This window comes from Cyprinodon tularosa, unplaced genomic scaffold (genome assembly GCF_016077235.1).
Source record: "Cyprinodon tularosa strain WSP-4 unplaced genomic scaffold, ASM1607723v1 ctg947, whole genome shotgun sequence".
NCBI classification, from domain to species: domain Eukaryota; kingdom Metazoa; phylum Chordata; class Actinopteri; order Cyprinodontiformes; family Cyprinodontidae; genus Cyprinodon; species Cyprinodon tularosa.
In genome coordinates, this window is record NW_024039726.1 from 63,896 (window position 1) to 83,306 (window position 19,411).

Here is a 19,411-nt window from a genome sequence, read left to right on the forward strand (position 1 = left end):
GCTCTGGGACCCAGAGTGGCAGTCTGGGGGAGTAGGGGATCAAACTCCCAATCTCAGGATTTAAAGCCCTATGCCCTAACCACTAGGCCGCCACTTCCTTACAATGCTCAGTTTCAAATGCTTTGGACAAAACTCTAAAAATAAAGCTCAGTTTAGTAGACGACATCCAAAGGCGCCAGAAAGAATGGTAAAATGTGGACAGTGGTCTTCACTGTCCACATAGATTGTTGCATTTTTATATTTTTATGTAAATCAATCTCAGGGCAGTGCATCGTATTTGCTAGGTGATACCTTAACACTGCAACTATGGCCTTCAGTCGGAGGCTCACATTCAGTGTTGTTAAGGAGACTTGAAGAAATTATAATCTTAAAATCCTAAAGCCAGGCGTACACTGCAATTTTTTTCAGTCGTTGTACGCAGCTACTGCTCACACTGTACGACTAACCGCAGGGTTTAGTCGTACAGCGTGAGCTTACAACTCACGATTTATGTTCGACCCCACGCTCTGATGAAATCTACCTGTTCACACTGCACGACTAAAAATCACGTCGGACTCAGCTCCGCAGTGAGATGGAGCTGCTCTGACTCGTCTATCCAGAAGCCAAACGAGTAGAAGGGGAATATTAAGCTCACTATAGTGAAACTCGCTGCCTTGGCAATTTGTGCATTTTTGAGCTGAAAGCCCTAAAAAGAAAAGACATGGCTGAGAAAAAGTGGCTACTAAAGTCTGTCAATTTTACAGACAGAATTCCATTTCACCCACTGCATCCCCGCCATGCTTCTGTGTTTACATCAAAGATGTTTTATTTTCTCCCCTCCGTTGTAGGTGAATCGCTCAGTGACCTCACGATTCCGGAATCAGGAGGTGGTCGTGAGAAGCCGCTACTCGTTACCCCCTGTACACTACGTGACTCACGATGCAAGATCAGGCTAAAAGTCGGCCTGATTGAAAGATTCTCGCCTGAATGGAAAATCACCCCGAAAATCGCACAGTGTATGCCTGTAAGGGACCTGCAGGTTTAGTTTTTTAATTGATTGGTTTTAGGTTCTTTTGTTTTCAGTTCATTCCACTATGTAATGACTGAATATTTCTAACTAGAATATTTTATTTATTTGTATGTTCTTTATATGCATTTTTTGGTTTCCTCAATTTCCAGTTTTCTCTTAGCATCAGTCTCAGGCCATTTCTCAATATGTGTACTTGTGCGTTCTCTTGTGCTCGTATACTCGTGAAACGTCATCAACCTCAGCCCTAGCACTGTTCCAATTCACAAGAACAGCAGACCGAGAACAGACAAAGTCCCTGGATGTTGTTCTCGCCCCTCCCTATTTACCCAGTATGCAACAGTGCAGACTTGTCCTTTCTTGAGATTGACAGCTTTCCCAGCATGCACTGCGACAGCAGCAGCTTTCAATGGAGCGCTCCATTGAAAGTTAAAAGTTCTCTTTTCTGTTGCTATTGTTCAATAAAAATATGTTTTGAGATAATTTGAGGTGAAAATATTATACTTTAAATCGTCACTATAAGGTCCATTTACCGATTTAATGCATAATTTAAAAAAAATTAAAATTCTGAACTTAAGAGGACAGCAGCAATCAGCTGACCTCTGAGACTAACAGCAGCCAGGGCTAACTTCAGGACGTCTGCAGCAGTCCTCTCTCGGCATAGCCGTCTCTGAAGTACCGCTCGCTCTGATGGCGATTTTTTTTGTTTTATTTTTGCAAAATGTTCATTTGATTTGTGCTTATCTGACTGTGCTAATTATTATTACCCCACTAAATGAAAAAAAGTCAGAATTTATTATTATCTAGAGACTATTAATAACTAGAGGTGAAATGCAGCTGTAGACGAGCTGGGCATGTGGTGATGTCACGAGTACGCATCTGTTCCAATTGACCCATATTTCTGCTGCATGCTCCTGTTCTCCCCAAGTCCATACTTTCCTGTGTTCTTCTTAAGAACATACTCGGCAAGGACACAAGTCCGTACTGGCGTTCTTGTGAATTCAGAAACAGCCGTAGACTGATGCTAAGAAAAACTGTAGTTCATGGTTGGCACCACATTTTAATATCCATACTCTTTTACTAAAAAGGTTGCTTTAGTTGTTTTATAACTAAACAATTAGTTATTTTATAACCAAAGCAACAATTCCTTGTGCGATCCTGTTGGATCTCTGTCTGGTTGCTAGTTTCTCTGAAAGAGAAACTTGAACTTCTATTCACAGCAGTATAACTCTCTCTCTTTCTGTCAGTGTCTTCTACTCTCTCACTTCCTTTCCTTGTTAGTCCTTATCACTTCTAGCAGTCCTGCATCCACCTCTATTAGTCTTGTTGAGTGTCAAATTTCAGTGTCACTCCTTTCTGTCTCCACTCTCCAGTCTTTCTTTCCCACTATCTACCTTAGAAATTTTAAAGTATATTGGTTTTAACAATACTTTAATGCATGTTAAGCTTCTCTCTTTTTTTTCTATCTTGATCTCTTTATATTTGTTCTGTAATCTTTAATGGTTTCCTCCTGTGTGCAAGACCACATTAACAGAATATGCTCTAAAGCTAGATAAGGCAAATCATGAATTCAGGGAGGCTTTTGTGCAAGTTGAGAAAATCCTCTACAGGCAGCTTTGGCAAGATTTTACATGTGGCCTGAATGACCTCATTCATGGAAATGTTTGAAGTGATAAATGCCACAAAGCGAAAACCCTGGCCCAGTCATCACCAAAATTCTTAATTTTCAACATAGTATGCAAAATGTTTCTACGTGTAGATTACTTTGACTTTTGTCTTTCCTATTTGAATTAAAAATGGTAATTACATTTATTTTCATATTTGAAATTGAGAAATAAAGTTAAAAAAAAAACTGTAGTGAGAAGAGTATGTTTGTATTTCAGGATTCAACATTTCTATCAAAAACTGTACCTTAAAAACATGTAGGGAGTATTAAATCAAGCAAAACAATATCACCCAGTTGTATTTATAAAGTTGTTCATGTGAGTTTAAAAAACATAAAACACCTCCATTTCTCCAAACAGCTTTGTCAACAGCTGTACAATTTCTCATTCGTTTGAGTCATGGCGACCACACACTTGCTTAGGTAACCAGACCTTAGATCAGTTTTTTTTTTTTTTTTGTTCTTAAGACATTTTGGCTCTTCTTTAGCACTGTTTTATCTATTCAGATAACAAAATTATCTCAAAAACGAAATCAGCAACTCTTCAGTTCTGTACGTTAAAGATATTTCTTTCTTAAAATATAACATTTTTTTTTTATATTTAAATCTCATGGTGGATAAGTTTTAAATCCGTTTTGATATTTTATTTTCTGCAGATTCACATTTACTTGACTCCTCTACCAATTAAGCATAATTAGTGCTGTTGTTGGCCTGGTGAGTAATGGTTTGGTCACATGAAAGACAGGACCCTTTTTTCTACTCTGTTGGCTTTAATGCTACACAGGTTGTTTTGAGAGATTTCTAAATGTGGACAGGAATGAAAATAACAAGGCAGCCCATCAGTCCATAAAAGTTATGTGATGTGATTTGTAGAGACACAAACACAACAACATCCATGCACTGCACCTCAAGCGACGACAGTAAAAAAGGAGAGCCATAAGAGGTTGTGTCCAAGATGTCATTGAGACAAACATGCAACATGAGGCTCAAGTGCATAATGACCTAAAAATAATCAAATTTGGTAGTATTAGAGGTATTGCACTACTGACAATGAAACTAAAATCCCTAATGTTCATTGTTTAATCAGTGTAATAAGTTAATATTTTAGGTGGAATCTTAAAAAGCCATGTTTCTTGTTCATCCACCCATTTTGGGAGTTCTGCATGATCAGAACTCCCAAGGGAATTTCAGGGAGCGTATCCCTCCAAGAAAATCGTTGTTGACACTGTGTATTTCCATTGTCTGTCTGATGTGAGAAGTACATGAAAGCACAATCTGATATAGAAGCTAACGGGTTAAGAAGGATACACAGCAACTTTTACCTAAAGACCACATCACAAACTTCAGTCCTAAAGATAGGAAGACAAACCTTTTAAACCATAAAATGCAAAAAAAATTAAATTTCAGTTTTAAAGGGAATGTCCGCTCACATTCAGAATACAAACTTCTGAAAGTACCTTGAGTATGAAATTATCACATGCTTTTCAGTAAATGATAAGTGTTTTTAATTAGGAGTAATTTCATCTGAATGTGCTCTACATCCATGTTTGTCAAAGAACACTTCTGCCACCTACTGGTTTGTGATGTCACGCTGCGGGATCGGCTGTTGAGCAAGTCTCAGTGCTGTATCTGGTGTTTGTCACAATGCGCTATTATCCATGATGGTGATGACCAGTGCACTATGGGAATCAGACAGTAATGGGTTTATGACATGTTTTTCTCTGGCCAGAAGTTCAATGGCAAATCCTCCCTCTTCAGGTTGGCAATCCAACGATGAACCGGAAAGGTGAAATAACTCTTTTTTCTTTTTTTTTCACTTTTACCCGATATATTACAACATCCAGCTGCCATGCACGTGTGCATTGTCAGTTAAACTATAGCTCTCGCAAAATTCAATGGTGAAGTCCTCTGAAAATCGTCAGTAATTGTTGTTGCTTGCAGATGTGTCTAGTAGTTCCCATTGATTTTGCTGGTAAAACGGGGAGAATGGCGCTAGGCTTACCGCATCGTGACGTCACTGACGGAAGATGTCAGGAGTGAGGTGTTACTGTATTTGAGCAAACATGGCCTTTCCCAGACTCGGTGATCGCGACAAAAATTATTATTTTTACAGATTAATGCTAAATTAAATTAAAACTAAATTTTGAGTTTCATTAGGTTAAATAGGGTGTTGTGTGTTTAAAATACATTAATTTATAAGAATTGAGTTCTATTTTTCTACTATCAATTACAGATATGACTGTACCACATCATTAAAAATTACTAAAATGGCAGACAGTTATATAAAACACTTACTTTAGATCCTGAAATGGTTCTGCCCGTACGTGTGAAGTCTCAACAGAATGGCTAAACACTACTCCTTCGTCTCCTGTAAAAAGGGAAAAAGAATTAAATAAAACAAAACAAAAAAGTAATTTTAACATTAACTACTTTGTAATCATAAACATTACTTACAATATTTGCTTATAATTTAAACTCATTTTCATGGATTCAACAATCACTGATGGCGCAGAGCAAAATTTGTTAATGGGGTAGTTAACAAGAAAACCGTAAACAAGATACATCGGATATAATGAAAAGAAAGGAAATAAAATGCGTAAATATACCTCAAAGATAACATCATTGCATCACGATTACATGAATTGCACTGCATAAAGCAAGACATAAAGTAGCTGCATCTTCGAAAAAGGCAGCAGCTAGAAAACTAAAACTAATAGCAGATCATTTTCACTAAGTCTGAATGTCTACTCGAGCAGAGCAGAGGTCCATCAGAATTAAACAGCCTGGATAGACACTGCATCTCTGCTGGTTCTACTCCTGATGCTGCTTAGCCTCCTGCCTGAGGGGAAAGAGGCAAACACTGTGTGTGCAGGTGTGTGGGATCTCTGCATTAATGGTAAACCATCACCCCGTGTTTGCTGAGTGTGAAGATACAAAAAATAGGATAAGGCAAGTATTCCAGCTAATTAAAAAATCTTGTTTTTATAAATTTTTGTTAGTAAGCAGATGCTGAATTATCTGTTGTTTTAAATCTTAAAGGAAATGCTAAAAGTAATTGGTTAACATGCTTTAATTAGGCTAAGACTGCATTATCCCTCTTCCAACACACGCCTTTTTCCATGGAAGGAATAAGGTTGCCTCTGATATAAAGACGTGCTTAGCCCCCTGTGTCCAGCAGCCACCTCTGCAGCTGTGAACAGATGTTTGGCAGTAGCTCTTGCTGAGACGATAGAGTGTATAGTGAAAGCTCAGCACCGCGGCAAATTTAATACTGCATGAGGCAAAGTCACTGGTGGGCTCACAGATAACAAGACGACTGACTCGGTGTTTGAAAATGAAGCAGACAAGTATCTTTTGAAAGAAATTCAGAAAACTGCTCCAAAACTCAAGTCTTTGCAAATTAGAACAATTAAAGGGAAATGCTTTACTGTTGGGGACCTATATACAGTAATGCTCTTCGTCTTGCCAACAACAATTTGACTTTCGTTTTCCAGCTTCTTGTGGGGATTTTGATGCTTCTCTTTTGTGTACATGAAATGTTAATGAGTTTCTCACCCTCGGTTTGGTGGCACCTTTCCCAATTCAGAATACCCATGGAGGGTTTTCAAAGCACAGTCACTGACCTGGAACATGCAGGCCCTCTATGAAACTCACATAAAATTCTGTGGTACTGTCACTTATTTTGAAATGTGAAAAATACCAGCATATACTGTATAAAGAATGTCAGTCAGTCTTCTCTTTTCTCTGTCACCTAGTGAAGGACAAAAAGCATTCACCTCATCCCTAAAACTTTGCCCTCATTCTTTCAGAGTGCCTCTAATGGACGAATCTTCCAAATTGCCTTCAGCTCTATGTAAATATCGGATTTAGCAAGTTAACCTTCAGACTTCAGTTCATGGGGTTTGTGTGATCACACAGCCTCCATATCTATCACAAACATTACAACCAAAATTATTATAATGTGATTTTTTTCTATTTTTTGATATATATCATTAGATTGGCTCTGTCAACATATTAAGGAACATTTATTTTGCTCACTTTGAGGCAATTTTAAACATTGAAGCTGTGTTTATTTATTACAACTGATCTGGAGTTTTTTTATGGCCAATTGTGTTGCTCATCTTACATCCACAGAATGTAGCATTATGTAGAGACAGATCTGGATGAGGACAGGGACTGGCTTTTTAGAAACTTTAATGCTCTAATTTAAGCCAATAAATGTCTCATCACCTGATAGTCAGTGATTCCTTTTGCAGATTAGCATCCATTTCAGTACAACTGGGCATTGGTGAGGTACCCAAAACAATCAGGCTTGTGTTAAATGATAAAACAATATTTTCATCCTACGAATTTTTACCTGGAAGACTCACATACCCAAGGAACCATAACATACAAGCATTTATTTTATCAAATTGTGTGGAATTAGCATCAAAACTTAATATATTAATTGCTAGGTTTACATGGAGATAAGTCATTGTGATAAATGGCCGATCTGACTCAAAACATCTCATGTAAACATTCCAGTCAGAGTATTTTCATCGGATATGGCGAGGGGGCTGCACAGTAATGCAGTGGGTAGCACTGCGTTGCAGTAAGAAGCTTCTGGTTTCTATTTCTGACCTGTGGTCTTTCTGCATGGAGTTTGCATGTTCTCCCTGTGCATGCGTGGGATCTCTCTGGTTACTCTGGCTTCCTCCCACAGTCCAAAAACATGAATGTTAGATTAATTGGCTTCTCTAAATTGTCCTTAGGTGTGAGTGTGTGTGCATGGTTGTCTGTCTTTGTGTTGCCCTGTGACAGACCGGCGATCTGTCCAGGGTGTACCCTTCCTCTCGCCCATAGACTGCCGGAGATAGGCACCTGCCCCACAGTGACCCTGACAGATGCAGGAGAAAATGGAGGAATGGATTTGCCTGAGCGGTGCGGTTTATGCTGATTGACAATCTGATCAATATTCATGTAAATACTTAGTAAGATCAAGGTATAAATAAAAGAGGCAAGTTGACCTGAGTGCGTACACTCACCGGCCACTTTATTAGGTACACCTGTCCAACTGCTCGTTAACATTTAATTTCTAAGCAGCCAATCACATGGCGGCAACTCAGTACATTTAGGCATGTAGACATGGTTAAGACAATCTCCTGCAGTTCAAACCGAGCATCAGTATGGGGAAGAAAGGTGATTTTAGTGACTTTGAACGTGGCATGATTGTTGGTGCCAGAAGGGCTGGTCTGAGTATTTCAGAAACTGCTGATCTACTGGGATTTTCACGCACAACCATCTCTAGGGTTTACAGAGAATGGTCCGAAAAAGAAAAAACATCCAGTGAGCGGCAGTTCTGTGGGCGGAAATGCCTTGTTGATGCCAGAGGTCAGAGGAGAATGGCCAGACTGGTTGGAGCTGATAGAAGGGCAACAGTGACTCAAATAACCACCCGTTACAACCAAGGTGGGCAGAAGAGCATCTCTGAACACACAGTACGTTGAACTTTGAGGCAGATGGGCTACAGCAGCAAAAGACCACACCGGGTGCCACTCCTTTCAGCTAAGAACAGGAAACTGAGGCTACAATTTGCACAAGCTCATCGAAATTGGACAATAGAAGATTGGAAAAACGTTGCTTGGTCTGATGAGTCTCGATTTCTGCTGCGACATTCGGATGGTGGGGTCAGAATTTGGCATCTACAACATGAAAGCATGGATCCATCCTGCCTTGTATCAACGGTTCAGGCTGGTGGTGGTGGTGTCATGGTGTGGGGAATCTTTTCTTGGCCCTCTTTGGGCCCCTTGGTACCAATTGAGCATCGTTGCAACGCCACAGCCTACCTGAGTATTGTTGCTGACCATGTCCATCCCTTTATGACCACAATGTACCCAACTTCTGATGGCTACTTTCAGCAGGATAATGCGCCATGTCATAAAGCTGGAATCATCTCAGACTGGTTTCTTGAACATGACAATGAGTTCACTGTACTCAAATGGCCTCCACAGTCACCAGATCTCAATCCAATAGAGCATCTTTGGGATGTGGTGGAACGGGAGATTCGCATCATGGATGTGCAGCCGACAAATCTGCGGCAACTGTGTGATGCCATCATGTCAATATGGACCAAACTCCCTGAGGAATGCTTCCAGCACCTTGTTGAATCTATGCCACCAAGAATTTAGGCAGTTCTGAAGGCAAAAGGGGGTCCAACCCGTTACTAGCATGAGGTACCTAATAAAGTGGTTGGTGAGTGTATGTGCACCCTACGTCAGTGTGATCTAGTCAGCCTTGAAAAGCTATAGATGCCATGTCAATATATTCCCAATAGGATGTTTAAGAGACACATTATCAGTCAGAATGGACAATTTTATCCTGATTACTTATGTCCATATGAACATTAGTTTACTTGAGGTTCTTCAAAGCTCAAAACTAAAATTACTAATTTAAAGATACCATTTCATTAATACTTGAAACTAATATCTTAATGAATTTTAGACAATAAATAACTGTATCTCTTATCTTGTGTCTGTTTAGAAAGTTTATTTTTTATCAACGACAGATTAGTCGACTGATTCAGCCTTGTTACAATTAATATGGGTTTCATTTTCCGTTTAGTCCCTGCTCTAAGGAGAATAATTCATCCTTCATTTTACAATAAAACTGATCTGAGGTCGGTAGTAACTGTTTACATTTACTCAGTTATATTTAACTGAGCAACTTTTTGAGAGAAAAAAAAGTGTACTTTTAGGAGTAGTTTTAGTATACTTTATAGTTTTACATGAATAAAATTATGGTTAAGTATCACTGCTTTTACTTGAGTAAAATTTCTGTCTACTCCATTCATTGTGAGTAACTTATTTTAATGAAAAAAAAGCTTTTTTAAAACAAATATGCACCATTGAAAGAAACACTTTCCCAAGTCTTATTGGTTAAATGAGGTTGAGTGATAATACATTATACAGTATTGTAATTTAAGCTATTCTTACACAATACAGCTATTGATTTTGGAAGTTTTATAACTCAATAATTATTAAATCTGTTGTCACAATCATGAATTGTCAGTAGAACAGATTTCCAGAGTATTTTTTTACCAAATAGTTTTTTACTTTTAATTGAGTAATTTCTTTAGAGGCAACTTTTTAATTTTACTGGAGTAAAAATACGATGAGGTTTTACTTCTACTTAAGTACATTTTGGGTGCTCTTCCTACCTCTAAAACTCATACACATTTTTGTTTTTAGAAATCAAATGTTTTCAAGTTCTTAAATGTTGTATAGTTTTCATTAGCCATACTTAATTACTAAATTAAAGCATCTCTTAACTTTTACTGTTTACATTGCAATTTATTCTCTGTATTTTTTTGTTACACTAAACATTATGTTGGTATTTAACATTTAATGTTATTTGCATATTTCATCATGCATTTGCACAAATTATTGTATAAACTGCTTCCTTTTGTATTTGTCTACGTGTTAAAGGGATAGTTCGGTATTTTTGACATGAATCTGTATGGCATCCCCATCACCAGTGGCATGCAATCACACTGACTTACCCCTGGCAGCGTCCTGTGAGCAGAGTTATCGTCCAGTTTTGGTCAAGCCGAAAGTAGTCCGGCAGGTTTTTAGGACCAGCGAAATAAAACTTTTCTCTTCCCAAAACATTATGTGTTCAAAAGAGTGATATTTTTGCATCCCAAAAACGTTGTAGTGGAAAAAGTCACACGTCGTTATCAATTGGTCCTATTTTCTCTCTGTTCGTATCACTGCGCGCCGTCATTCAGACAGCGAGCTCAACAACAGCCAGATGCATGTCTCCCTCCGCCTAGCTCCTAGCTGGGCGGACCGAGACATGCATCTGGCTGTTGTTGAGCTCGCTGTCTGAATGACGGCGCGCACTGATACGAACAGAGAGAAAATAGGACCAATTGATAACGACGTGTGACTTTTTCCACTACAATGTTTTTGGGATGCAAAAATATCACTCTTTTGAACACATAATGTTTTGGGAAGAGAAAAGTTTTATTTCGCTGGTCCTAAAAACCTGCCGGACTACTTTCGGCTTGACCAAAACTGGACGATAACTCTGCTCACAGGACGCTGCCAGGGGTAAGTCAGTGTGATTGCATGCCACTGGTGATGGGGATGCCATACAGATTCATGTCAAAAATACCGAACTATCCCTTTAAGTAGATGTTGATGTAAACTCTGATCATTAACTGATACATGAGAAAAAGACCTTTTACTTGCAATGAGGAAAAAGTTTGGTTTTATAATTACTGAAGATTTATGTAAAAATAGATGAGAGAAAATCTCATAAGTTCTACATCTGAAGCTCCAAACCCTGATCCTCAGCTATGACTATCCTGCATGTTTTAGGTGTTAAAAGTAATTCCTGCAACACACCTTACTTAGATAAATGGTTTATTAAAAGGTTTCAGCAGCACTTTATGTCGAGGATGTGATGTGTTCTGACATGTGTCATGCGCTTTATTTTGAAGGCTGACTTTGCGGTTTGAACAGGATATGACATCACTTCTATCAGTTATGTGCAGTAGCAAGCAGAAGAGCAGAGAATTCTCTGATGGCTGACGTGTTTCTGTGATTTTTGAGTTCATGAAAGGCATTCCCTGTGAGTATGCAATACATTTGTGATTAAGGATTAAGTTAAGGTTTCTGATTAATAAGATTGTTTAAAAGCACGTTTTTGAAGATAAAAGGGAGCCGTTTTTAAGCTAGTTCTGTTATTCATGTTGATACATGTGGTTAGTATTAGCATTTAAAGCATGGTTGCTGTATTTCTTTTCATTTCCACTCATGTATACTGTATTGTTTCATTACAGTTTCACACCTGCCATATAAAGAACAGTCTAAACCCATCCTGGCGTCGGTGACTTATTTTGTGGAGGTGTTTAACTCCTGGATAGTAGAGCTGGGTTCTACGAGGCCAGTACAGTGAAAAGGGAGACCCTGTGTCGAGCTCCTCACCCCTACGCCGTCAGCACGTCACTTCAGCACAAGATGGAGAATGAAAGGTATGAAGTCAGATCAACAGCCTCAAAGAGATCCAGCCGATCGTCTGCCTCAAGTGTCATCTTAGCAGCTGCAGCTGCACGAGCAAAAGCCGAAGCAGCTCAAAAAAGAGCTGAATTTGCAAAGAGAGAAGTTGAAATTAAAGTAGAAAAAGCCAAATTGGATGCAAGACTTGATGTTTTAGCAAAAGAAAGCGAAGCTGAAGCTGCTGCTGCTGAAGCAGCAGTTTTAGAGTCTGCTGCTGCTGGTTTAGACACAAGTGACGAAAACCTGTTCCTACCACAACAAATGGAAAACTTCCATGAGCGAACTGCAGAATATGTAAAAAAGCATCAAGTGGAAGTCGAAACAGTTATACCAAAGGATGTTACACTGGAGAATAGCAAAACTTTACACCAAGCTAAAAGATCTGACATGACACCTAAAACCCACCATTTCTATAAAGCCCAAGTCCAAAACAATTCAACTGAAAGACAGATTGATCTGCCACAGTATAAACAGGACAGAGGTGATGAAATTCCTGTATATATGCCCCCCCCTGCTGGACGTCCTCGGTACTACTCACCTGCTCAGAACAATTACAGTGAAACAAATGAGCTTGCAAAGTACTTAGTGAGGAGTCAGTTGTTAACATCAGAGCTCACCAAGTTTGATGATAGTGCTGCAAACTATTTGTCCTGGAAATCTTCTTTCATCAATTCTATTGAGTCACTTGAACTTAGGGCTTGCGAAGAAATTGACCTGCTGGTAAAATCACTTGGGCCAGAGTCAACCAAACATGCGCAACGCATTAAAGCTGTAAACATTAACAAACCAGTTGTTGCATTAAATCTTATCTGGGAGAGGCTAGAAGAGATCTATGGGTCACCAGAGGCCATAGAGGGTGCTCTTTTTGCCAAGCTTGATCAGTTTTCCAAGATAGGGCCTAGAGAAAATAAAAAATTAAGAGAACTCAGTGATTTGTTGCAGGAGATAGAATCTGCAAAACAAGAGGGATACTTGCAAGGACTCTCCTATCTTGATACAGCAAGGGGCATTGCTCCTATTGTGGAAAAGCTGCCGTTAGGCCTACAGGACAAGTGGATGATGGAAGGCTCTTCCTATAAGCAGCAGCACCATGTGACCTTTCCTCCATTCACCTTCTTTCTACACTTCATACAGACTCAGGCAAGGGCACGTAACGACCCAAGTTTTAATCTACAGTCTCCATCCACCCTCACAGTTAAAAAAGACAGGTATGGGGAGACCTTTAACAATAATCGCAGAGCAGTTTCAGTGCACAAGACTTATGTTTCAGACCCACCCACTGAAGGACCAGATAAATATTGTCCAGTGCATAACAAGCCACATGCCTTACAACAGTGCAGAGGTTTCAGAGAAAAATCCCTACAGGAAAGAAAAACGATATTAAAACAACACAGAATTTGTTTCAGGTGCTGTGCATCTAACAGGCACATGGCTCGTGATTGTAAAGCTGAAGTCAAATGTTCAGAATGTAGCAGTGATAAGCATCCAACAGCAATGCACGAAGTCGATCCTACCTTCTCCAAAGCCGTCAGACCAGCAGAGCATGGCGGGGAGAAACAAGAAGGACAAGAGGCAGCCGTTGTTTCAAGCTGTACTGAAATCTGTGGAGAAGGTTTCTCTGGGAAATCATGTTCGAAGATATGTCTGGTTGATGTCTACCCTGCCAATGACCCCAGCAAGCGCCGGAGAATGTATGCTATGCTGGATGACCAGAGTAATGTATCGCTTGCGCGCTCTGAGTTTTTTGACATGTTTGAGGTCAATGGTAATGCAGCACCATATACCCTTCAGACATGCAGTGGTATAGGTTTAACTTCTGGCAGAAGAGCCCTTGGTTACATGATTGAGTCCATTGATGGCTCTCTTGCTATGCCCTTGCCCATGCTAATCGAGTGCAATATGATACCCAACAAAAGAGAAGAAATTCCTACACCATCAGCCGCTAGCGCTCACAGCCACCTCAAAGGTTTGGTTCACAAAATACCACCTTTAGACGACAGCGCTGACATTTTGTTACTGCTCGGAAGGGACATTTTGAGAGTACATAAAGTGCGCCGTCAAATCAATGGGCCCCATGATGCACCATACGCTCAGAGACTGGACTTAGGCTGGGTGATAGTTGGAGATGTATGCCTGGGCAGTACGCACAGGCCTTCACAAGTCAGTACTCTCAAAACCCACATTCTGACAAATGGAAGGCCAACTCATTTTCAACCTTGTGAAAATCACTTTACAGTAAAGTCAGAGACCAGTAGCCCCAACTTAAAGGGCCACACACACCATGAAAGTATTGGAAAAAATGTGTTTTGTCAAACCACAAATGATAACAAGGTTGCACCTTCAATGGAAGATCTTTTATTCTTAAAACTAATGAAAGATGAATGTGTACAGGACGAAACACAAAGCTGCGTGGCTCCATTGCCATTTCGCCAACCAAGGGCACTGCTCCCTAACAACCGGCAATATGCAGTCAGTCGGTTCAAGTCGCTGGAACGAACTCTAAACAAAAACCCTGAAATGAAAGCTCATCTGATAGACTTTATGCAGAAAATGATGGACAATGGACATGCAGAGCTGGCACCCCCAGTACAAGAAGACAAGGAGTACTGGTACTTGCCTTACTTTGGAGTATACCACCCACAAAAACCATCACAGATAAGAGTGGTTTTTGACTCCAGTGCGCAGTTTGAAGGAACGTCACTTAATACAGTGTTATTGTCAGGACCAAATCTAAACAACACTTTATTGGGAGTACTGCTCAGATTCAGGAAACATCCAGTAGCAGTCACTGCAGACATCCAACACATGTTTTATTGTTTCTTGGTACGTGAAGACTGCAGAGATGTACTGAGATTTGTCTGGTACAAGGACAATGACACACAGAAAGAGCTTGTAGACTATAGAATGCGTGTCCATGTGTTTGGCAACAGCCCCTCACCTGCAGTAGCTACATATGGACTGAGGAGAGCTGCTCAACAAGGAGAGGCAAAATACGGGTCAGACGTCCGCCACTTCATCGAACGTGACTTTTATGTGGACGATGCTTTAAAATCTGTCCTGACTGTGGATGATGCAATTGACCTGCTCAAACGAACACAACAGATGCTGGCAGACTCTAACCTCCACCTTCTTAAAATAGCATCAAACAAAGTTGAGGTGATGGAAGCCTTCTCAGTTCAAGACAGAGCCAAGGATCTTCAGGGTCTGGATCTGTTCAAGGATGACCTTCCAGATCAACGCAGCCTGGGAGTTAAGTGGAATATTATGGAGGACTATTTCACTTTCCACATCCCACACACCGATAAGCCCTACACACGAAAGGGGGTCTTATCTACTGTGAACAGCGTGTTTGACCCACTAGGGTTTTTGTCCCCAATCATCATTCAAGGACGACTTCTTCTCAGAGAATTATCTCTTCAGACGACAGAGTGGGACGCACCTCTTCCTGAGGACCTAAAAGGCCAATGGATAAAGTGGAAACTGTCCCTTCAGTGCCTTAGCGAAGTTCATGTCCCACGCACATACACTAAAAAGTCTCTGTCTCAAGCGAAATGTGTGGAGCTTTGTATCTTCTCAGACGCATCCATGAAGGCAATATGTGCAGTCTCATACTTAAGAGTCACCGCTCATGATGGCACAACAGAGGTTGGTTTCATCCTAGGTAAGGCACGACTTGCTCCACGGCCAGAGCTCACAGTTCCTAGACTTGAACTTTGTGCCGCAGTAATGGCGGTTGAAATGGCAGAGATCATAAAGGAAGAGATTGATCATCCCATTGACAAAACTAGTTTCTATACAGACAGCAAAGTGGTCCTGGGTTATATTCATAACCAGTCCAGGCGCTTTTATGTGTATGTGAACAACCGTGTGTGCCGCATTAGAGAATCAACTACTCCAGAGCAATGGCATTTCGTTACTACAGACCAGAACCCTGCTGATCACGGCTCACGATCTGTCCCTGCTGCAGAGTTGCTGAACACATCGTGGTTCAGAGGTCCAGCCTTCCTTCAGCATTCGGATAACCAGCCAGAGCAACATGGATTTGAACTTCTCGATCCAGACAACGATGTAGAAGTACGCCCAGAGGTAAAGATACTTTGCACTAACGTTTCTAAGGGCACCCTTGGCACAATGCGTTGGAAGCGGTTTTCCACTTGGCGCTCATTAAATAAAACCATGTCACGCCTCATCCATGTTGCACAATGCTACTCTCAGACAAAAACAGACCCAAACTGCACAGGGTGGCACATGTGTAGAACAGCCATCACCCCAGAACTGTTAGAACAAGCAGAGACTCTAATCATCAGAAATGTGCAGTCCGAAGCATATGCAGAGGAAATGCGATGCATCAATACAAGGCAGAACCTTCCTACAAACAGCCCACTCACTAAGCTTAACCCCTTCATTGGAGAAGACAAGTTGTTGAGAGTTGGTGGTCGCATTAGTCGTGCAGGGCTGGGAGTAAAAGAAACAAATCCCATAATTCTACCAGGAAGTAACTATATCACAACCCTGATTGTGGAACACTACCATGAAAAGGTAAACCATCAGGGAAGGCATTTTACAGAGGGTGCGGTCCGAGAAAATGGCCTGTGGATTGTAGGAGTGAAGGGATGCATTGGAAAAGTCATAAGCAAATGTGTGACTTGTAAAAAACTGAGAGGGAAGATGGAAGAGCAACTTATGAGCGAGTTACCTCTGGACAGACTCCAAGTGGCTCCTCCATTTTCATATGTGGGTATGGACATGTTTGGCCCATGGGAGGTCACTTCAAGACGTACAAGAGGAGGACAAGCAAACAGTAAACGCTGGGCAGTACTATTCACATGTTTGTGCACAAGGGCAGTCCACATTGAAGTTGTGGAGGAGATGAGCTCATCAAGTTTCATCAATGCATTGAGGCGCTTCTTTGCTCTGCGTGGTCCTGCAAAACAGCTGCGCTCAGATTGTGGCACAAACTTCATCGGAGCCTACAAGGAGATGTCCACAAAAACCCAAGAAACGGTCAAAGTACAAAGGTTTCTGCAGGATCAGAAGTGTACCTGGATCTTCAACCCTCCTCATTCTTCACACATGGGGGGAGTATGGGAAAGGATGATTGGGTTGGCACGGCGCATATTGGATAACATGCTGCTGCAAGCTGGTCGTGTTCGACTCACCCATGAAATCTTAACCACTTTTCTTGCAGAAGTCACAGCCATAATAAATGCACGTCCTTTGGTGCCAGTCTCATCAGACCCAGAGCATCCCCACATTCTCTCACCTGCAATGTTGTTGACTCAAAAAACACAATCTGTACCCCCCATCTGTAACAATGTCGACCCCAAAGAAATGCTCAAAAGCCATTGGAAGCGTGTTCAGTTTCTTGCAGACACATTCTGGAGCAGGTGGCGCAAAGAGTATCTCAGCACACTGCAAACTCGTCAAAAGTGGCACCACAAGAAGATGGATATCAAACAAGGGGATGTTGTACTCCTCAAGGACAGACAGACAAGAAGAAATGAGTGGCCAATGGGTGTCATTGTTAAAACTTTCCCTAGTGAAGATGGGATCATAAGGAAGGCAGAGGTCAAAGTTGCCTCTCAAGGGACTGTTAAGTGTTATCTTAGACCAATTTCGGAGATGGTTCTTTTGTTATCTAGTGATGTTTAAGTTAGAGTTTGTGGTATTCCCAGGATACCAGGCGGGGAGTGTTCTGACATGTGTCATGCGCTTTATTTTGAAGGCTGACTTTGCGGTTTGAACAGGATATGACATCACTTCTATCAGTTATGTGCAGTAGCAAGCAGAAGAGCAGAGAATTCTCTGATGGCTGACGTGTTTCTGTGATTTTTGAGTTCATGAAAGGCATTCCCTGTGAGTATGCAATACATTTGTGATTAAGGATTAAGTTAAGGATTCTGATTAATAAGATTGTTTAAAAGCACGTTTTTGAAGATAAAAGGGAGCCGTTTTTAAGCTAGTTCTGTTATTCATGTTGATACATGTGGTTAGTATTAGCATTTAAAGCATGGTTGCTGTATTTCTTTTCATTTCCACTCATGTATACTGTATTGTTTCATTACAGTTTCACACCTGCCATATAAAGAACAGTCTAAACCCATCCTGGCGTCGGTGACTTATTTTGTGGAGGTGTTTAACTCCTGGATAGTAGAGCTGGGTTCTACGAGGCCAGTACATGATGCATTAATTTTATTTGAGAGTGCTACAACAGGGTTATATCCAGTGAATGAAAGATATTGTCGCCGGAAGTTATTTAACCTTTAAATGCTGTAAAGATTAATTTTAGACATTTATGATGAAAAATATGATGTGGGTAAGTTTTTATTCTACACAAATGTGTTATTTTTGTATTAATGTTATTACTACTGATATATTTTATGTATTCAAATACCAGAATATGCAGATTATCTGTTTTGATTAGTCCCACATCATTTGAAACATTGGATCAAATGTTATGAGCTGACAGTAACTTAATACTTCTGTTGCCATTTTACCAGGTACTTTTTTTTAAACTTTTAATAGACCTTTATGTAACCAAGTGAATAAATAATCGCTATCAGTGTGACACAGCTTATTCCTAAGAGCTTTCAGTTCATGTAAGATTTGTGTTGCCTTTATTCTATTTCTTACTGTAATATTGTGGTTACTGCATTTGGGGTTTTTGGGGACGCTGCCTCTTTAAGAGCAGCGCCATCTTAGAGCATGCATGCACGTAGACTCTGCATTCTGTCGAGCGGGAGTCTGGAAGGTTAACAGACTGCAGACATACATGGTGGTTAAAACTAGGGCTGCAACAATGAATCGATAAAATCGATAAAAATCGACTTTTAAAAGCGTTGGCAACGAATTTAATCATCGATTAGTTGTGTCGCGCGATTAATGCGTCATCCGCCGCCGCCGTCATCCCGGGGAAGAAAAAAAAATATGGCGGAGCGAGTCAGCGCCGCAGTTCCAGTGTTGCCAACTCAGCGACTTTTCAGACCCCTCCAGCGACTATTTTTTTTAAAAAGCGACTAGCGACAAATCTGGCGACTTTTTACGGTGTCAATGGCGGCTTTTGGAGACTCTTACGTGAAAGCATGTATCGTTCCTACTCTTGTCCTCCAGCGGCAGCTGCTGCCGTGGGGCGCCTCCCCCATCCCAATGCCTTTCTCCCTCTCCCACAAGAATCCCTCTCAGCGCTGCAGTCCGAGCCGCAGGACTTTAGTGAGGAGTTTAACCTCAGCGTCCAGACTGCAAATGAAGCGCGCATGCCCCGGGATTGACGGCGCAAATTGATCACAATAATTAAAATAGCCTGCGCTTTGTAAAGTGAAAAAAGTCGTAACACGCGACTTTTGTAAAAACAAATAAACATGGCACGGAAGCACCACTGTTATGACGCAGCACCTGAAAAGAAAACATGTTGGAGCCTTCAATGGCAGTGAAGATAGCTGATCAGCAGGATGAGTAACCATGTTTGTTTCATTTTAAAGTGGGGAAACGTAAGTTAGTTTCTCAGGTAGCTCATCTGATGCTTTCCTTACCGTGTTAGTAGGTTACAGACAGTGATAAGGTTGGCTACTTATTTTACTTTTAATTTCATTTGAATTAGCTTAAGCAGCGTTTATATTTTCTTTATAAATAAATTAATTTGCAAATTATGAGGGCAAGGCTTTTAAAGTTTAAATCTTCTGGCAAAGATAAAGTAAAGAAGAT

General features: G+C 40.7%; 2 protein-coding genes across 2 annotated transcripts in view; one reads left to right on the plus strand and one right to left on the minus strand.

The window, feature by feature from the left end:
- LOC119776628 (zeta-sarcoglycan-like) overlaps positions 1 to 19,411 on the minus strand; it is a 475,955-nt gene that overhangs the window by 35,146 nt on the left and 421,398 nt on the right. The window contains exon 6 of the mRNA XM_038275169.1: positions 4,965 to 5,037. Coding sequence (XP_038131097.1) covers positions 4,965 to 5,037 — 73 coding nt within the window. The remainder of the gene's footprint in view (positions 1 to 4,964; positions 5,038 to 19,411) is intronic.
- On the plus strand, positions 11,125 to 17,875 carry LOC119776627. The gene is made up of 3 exons (XM_038275168.1): positions 11,125 to 11,282; positions 11,494 to 11,685; positions 15,678 to 17,875. Exons 2-3 carry the CDS (start codon positions 11,679 to 11,681, stop codon positions 17,360 to 17,362), a joined length of 1,692 nt encoding a protein of 563 aa, XP_038131096.1. The 5' UTR covers positions 11,125 to 11,282; positions 11,494 to 11,678; the 3' UTR covers positions 17,363 to 17,875.